At 36.9% G+C, this 5,443-nt stretch overlaps 1 protein-coding gene across 1 annotated transcript; it reads left to right on the top strand.

Annotated features, from left to right (window-relative positions):
• The first annotated feature begins 1,779 nt into the window (after positions 1 to 1,779).
• Positions 1,780 to 4,956, top strand: LOC103949963 (axial regulator YABBY 1-like). The gene is made up of 7 exons (XM_009361100.3): positions 1,780 to 2,068; positions 2,229 to 2,396; positions 2,727 to 2,850; positions 3,951 to 3,999; positions 4,179 to 4,254; positions 4,396 to 4,470; positions 4,617 to 4,956. Exons 1-7 carry the CDS (start codon positions 1,970 to 1,972, stop codon positions 4,686 to 4,688), a joined length of 663 nt encoding a protein of 220 aa, XP_009359375.1. The 5' UTR covers positions 1,780 to 1,969; the 3' UTR covers positions 4,689 to 4,956.
• The last annotated feature ends 487 nt before the right edge of the window (positions 4,957 to 5,443 follow it).

The following is a 5,443-nucleotide window of genomic DNA, read 5'->3' as shown; positions in this document are numbered from 1 at the left end:
CACATAATTTGATTTGCAAATTTAATTTTCCTAGCATTAACCAATACACACACACACACACACACACACACCCTTCAATGAAAGGGTAATGCTAGAGAGACTAATATTTTCTTAGAACATAATGTTTGTCAATTTTTTTGAACTTAATTAGATGCCTCAAATATTTCCAATTTGGCTAATATTTTGTAAGAATGATCTATGAGGCGTAATTTGAAAAATATATGGTTTGGATGGTTGAAGTTCAATGTGCTGTTGGCCCCAAAATTAATCCCCATTGTTTAAAAAAAATGAGATCCCTTCCCCTAAAGAATGTGGGTATGCCGTATATATGCGCAAAACATATAATATATCTGAATTTATCTTCAGAGACGGTGTATTTAAACCATTGAGAAGATTAATGTTTTTCAAGTATGCAGTTTTAGACTCACCGGCAACACAAGCAGTTGTCTCTCGGAACATATGTCTCGCAACAATCCATTAGGAAACTATCTTTTTCTTTTTCTTTCTTCCAACTAAGTCAGGGTAGGGTAGGTTTTCAGAATTTGTAACGAAAGCCCTAGAGATGTGTAGATATGTAGACATTGCAGAGGGAAGAGATGTGTAGATATGTAGACATTTCAGAGGGAAGAGATGTGTAGATATGTAGGCATTGCAGAGGGAAGGAGTGCGGAAAGATTCTAACAAAATTAGCTAGAAAATAAGCGAAAAAAGAAAGTAGAAATTTTAGGAAATAAGGACAAAGGTGGTAAGGCAAGAATCGAGATAGCTAGCTAGCTAGCTGAGAGGCTGAGAGATCGATAGTGTTTCTTTCTCACTGAACTGAAATACGTATCTGTCTTCTGTGTGCGTAAGACGAGGGAGAGATTGAGCGGTCAAATCACTGAAAAATAAACATAAAATTCCATTAAATTTTGTAATAATATTATTAAATACTTTTTTTGGGATTACACACAGAATTGGCATTACTATGTAAGTATGATTGTGTTATGATGGTGTTGGGGTGGGGTGTCACGGGCCAGTGAAGAGAGAGAGAGAGAGAGAGAGCGCCAATGGAGGCGGAGAGGGAGGCGGAGGCTGTTAGTAATATGGAGTAGAAAAGGGCTTTATGGGGTAACTGTATTATCCAGGAGGTAGAAGAGAGGGCCTTGACTCATGGGGTTCGGAAATTGAAGTAAATCGACGTTCAATTTATTGAGAGAGAGGGAGAGTGGGTTTTGAAAGAAAGGCAGGCCACACCAACAGCACAACACACAAGACAAGAGGCTCTTTAACTTGTGAAAACAACAGGTGAGAGTGTGAAAGCTATATCACCCCCATGCACACGTCCCTTTCTTGCTCCTCTCCCCCACATCTGCCGCCTCTCTCTCTCTGTGGAATGCCAGCCACATACATGTGTTTATCATATATACCCTATAATTAACACCATGCGCATGTTAGACACATTTTTTGGTGGTACTCATTCATATGGTAAATATCATAAATGTATGTACGCATGCATGCATGTATGCATGGACCGGATGTATGTCATAACATTATGTGCATGGTATGCATGTATCGTGCATACATATGATCATGGTCGTCATGACCTTATAAACAAAACTGGGGATGGGGGCCAGGGCAGAGGAGCACACCAATGACCAGGAAGAGAATTTAAAGGGTCTCAGATCGATTTTTTATCCCATAACAGCCCTCTCTTATATCTATCAGACCAAATACATCACCTTCCAAACCCCTCTCTCTTTCTCTATCTCTCTCTCTCTCTCTCTCTCTCTCTCTCTCTCTCTCTCTCTCTCTCACCTTTCTTTCACACAGAACTCATATTCAAAGAAAAAAAAAACAGATCCAAGGTGGTGGTTAAGCTGTCATCCGTCAATCAATCAATTAAACACTCAAGAGACCAATCATCAATCAAAAATTATTTTCCTTTTTTTTGTTATAAAAGTAAAGGAGGAATCACATCCAAAAAATCATGTCATCTTCTTCTGCTTCAACCTTGTCCCTCGACCACCTCCCTCCTTCCGAGCAGCTCTGTTATGTCCATTGCAACATTTGCGACACTGTCCTTGCGGTACCGTTATTTGTACTCTCTTCGTATTAGTATATTAATTTGATATTTGAGTACCCTTTTTCCAGAATTATATATATCTGCTTTTTAATTAGCCCTAGTTTTTGCTAATGATTTATTTTAGTGATGCTTGATACTGTTTGATAAATGGTGGTTGAATCAGGTGAGTGTCCCTTGCACAAGTTTGTTCAAGACTGTGACGGTGCGATGTGGGCACTGCACCAATCTGCTTCCAGTGAACATGCGTGGGCTGCTTTTGCCTTCCCCAAATCAGTTTCATCATCTTGGTCACTCTTTTTTCTCTTCCCCTAATAATTCCCACAATCTTCTGGTAATTAAAACAATTAATTTTTGCTTAGTTTTATTCGGGAAGTGATTTAATTATGGGAATTATTATTAGCACTCCAAAATTCTCATTCTACACTCCAAACTTTCTATATTTAGAAAGAAAAATACACTTGTGAGGAGTGTAGAATGAGATTTTTGGAGTGCCAATTACACTTCCCTTTAATTATTTGCTTAATTCTTTTTGAGAAGTCAAACTATCAAAGGATTAATAAGGGAAAAAAGGGTTCTATATATGGATATTTCCCCCTTATTCTTACCCTTTTAAGTATTGTATGCTTATATTTTAATTTCAAATGATTCTGGGGTTGTGCAGGAAGAGATACCAAATGTTCCGACCCCAAATTTTCTGATGAACCAAACAAGTGTGAACGACTTTGCTGCAAGACCAACAGGTGGACCTGATGAACTTCTTCCAAGGCCTCCAGTCATCAACAGACGTAAGTAACTTTACTTCTGTTAATTCCTTAATTTGTGTACCTCGATCAATCCTAGACCTCCTTCAGATTGCTCTATGCAATAAGAGCCTCCCTAACTAGCTAGCTTTCAGTTTCAGTCACGGAGAAGTATTGATGAAAAACATCATATAAATACTTGATCATATGGCGTTTCTCACACAATACATATATCTGCCCTAAAGAAACTTACACTTTTATTTTTCAGTGATGGTGAAAGATATAGACCAGCCACTTTTGATTTATCCTTCCCTCTAAATCCTTGAAGTAAATATATACGATCCAAGGTCCTTTTGTATATATGGTGGTGGAGGAGAAAGATCTTAGGATGAGATAACCAACTCCTCTTATGCTTCCACTTCCATTTCTGGGAAGCTATCCACTATCATATATCTAGTATATATAGTAATCAACTTTGATCTTATACCCCAATACGTTCTTCTTCTTTTTTCAGCAAAACCTAACAAATGCAGAACTCTTCTTGATTTCATGACGGTCCTTTTTCATACAACAAATTAATATCTTCGTTTTAGTGATTAAATGAATATATTAACCAAAGGATGGCAAGTTGATATGTTTTAAAGCCTAATCTTCTTGACAATTGTTCCCGCCCATGTTTTTGCCTTGCATCTTGAAAGTTCTTTGAACATAGAAGGCCATATACAAAATATATACATATTGTTGCTGCGATTTTCCGAGTACACTAAATAACCATGTTTTTGAAGTCTTTTTGATAAAGAACACCATAAAAGGGTATTGTCCGCCGCCCCCACCCCCGGTTGTAAATGGAAAGATTGTCGGACCACCTTCGATCTCCACCGCAATCATAATTAGTGAAGAAAAAGCATTTTTAGATGGATCGATGATAAGAGTGCATAACATTTAGACTAGAGAAAGAAAAGATAACTACTGAAGTGACAGTACATGCAAGATAGGGTTTGGCGAAAGACCCCATAAAGCAGATCAATTCCCCCACCTATGATTTTCTTATTAAGAAATGATGATTTAATTTAACTTGAATGCTTTTTTGCTCTCTCTCTCCCCCTCTCTCTGCATGCTTGTCTGTCTGTGCATGCCATGTCCAGCCCCGGAGAAGAGACAGAGAGTCCCCTCTGCATACAACCGTTTCATCAAGTGAGTAATCATGTCAACTATCTTTCATTTCTCTCTTTATCTCACACACAAACATACGTAAATAAATTAATAATAACATATAGAATATATATGTAGTTGTTAATTAATTGATATATAGACTCGCCAAATTGATGCAAAATATATGAATGATCGATTCATCCGAATGTGTATCTATGCAGGGACGAGATCCAACGCATCAAGTCTGTGAATCCTGATATATCCCATAGAGAAGCCTTCAGTGCAGCTGCTAAGAATGTAAAATTGTTTAATAATATTTTCTGGTGTTATTTCTTCTTTACCAAATTAAGGTTTTTGGATTTTGTTAGAACACTAGTCCTTGTAGTGTGGGGTCCTTTGATACGTGAACCTCTTAATTTTTGCCTTTCTTTTTGTCAGTGGGCTCACTTTCCACACATTCACTTTGGCCTCATGCCTGACCAGACTGTGAAGAAGACAACCGTTCGCCAGCAGGTTACCCCCCATGCCGTACATTAACCCCATTCTACTAATTTCGGTTGCATAATTAATTTGCTAGCAAGATTAACTAACTAATAACCTTGTTTTTAATTATCATATAATTTTATACTAATGTTGTGGTTTTAACTGGGTTTGTGCAGGAAGGAGAGGATGTTGTGATGAAAGATGGGTTTTTCTCTTCAGCTAATAATGTGCGCGTCTTACCTTACTAAATCAGAGCTGCAAGCTGCAGCTTGATGTCTTTGTGATGGTCCGAGACATGTTTGAGGTCCAAATGCTTAATTGTAATGATGCCTAAGGACTCTATCTAGAGATCTTTTTAATGTTGACAACTGGTTAGATGTAGTTTTAAGATTTTAATATCTAAAGTTTGCTTAAAACAGAACCCTTGTATTTTGAAGATCTTATCCTTTATTATGTTATGATCAATCCAGTGTAGGTAGCTAGGTGCTGATGATCAATCCACTACATTTCCGTGCATCTTGTTGATTTTAAAATCTATTTTTGTGTTGTTTGTTTTCTTAATTATTTAGTGAGTTGATATTAGCACTTCAAAAAAAAAATCATCATGTAATTTTTTACACGTTTAAATTACATGATGATTTTTTAGAGTAACATCTCCCTCTTTTAATCTGTATGTTATCATGTCACACTAGCACATAAATGTTAATTAGCATGATCATGATGCATTCATATATACACACACACAAGCGACATGGAAGAGTGAGTATGAGCTACAAAGTCTCTTGCATGCATTAATTAGTAAGTAATTTCTCATACTTTGTCTTGCCTTCTTAATCTCTGCACATACATGTATGCTGCTTCTTAGAAATCCCATAAATATAATTAATGTCTGACGTTATTAATGTTTTCCAATTGGCATGAAGTTATGAAATTAATCGAGTCAGACCAATGTAGATGGAATTTGAATTTATTTAACTTAATGCCATGAAAAGAAAAGATATTG

This window comes from the organism of the source record quoted next, unplaced genomic scaffold, assembly GCF_019419815.1.
Source record: "Pyrus x bretschneideri cultivar Hongxiangsu unplaced genomic scaffold, Pyrus_bretschneideri_v1 Contig34, whole genome shotgun sequence".
NCBI lineage: Eukaryota > Viridiplantae > Streptophyta > Magnoliopsida > Rosales > Rosaceae > Pyrus > Pyrus x bretschneideri.
The sequence above is the reverse complement of the archived record's forward strand: the minus strand, read 5'-3'. Positions and strand labels throughout refer to the sequence as shown.

Excerpts from the sequence above, each read along its gene's own strand:
- LOC103949963 (XM_009361100.3), top strand. The coding sequence starts at position 1,970 with ATGTCATCTTCTTCTGCTTCAACCTTGTCCCTCGACCACCTCCCTCCT. Across the intron at positions 4,000-4,178 it reads GCATACAACCGTTTCATCAA|GGACGAGATCCAACGCATCA; the intron begins GTGAGTAATCAT and ends GTATCTATGCAG. Across the intron at positions 4,255-4,395 it reads TCAGTGCAGCTGCTAAGAAT|TGGGCTCACTTTCCACACAT; the intron begins GTAAAATTGTTT and ends TCTTTTTGTCAG.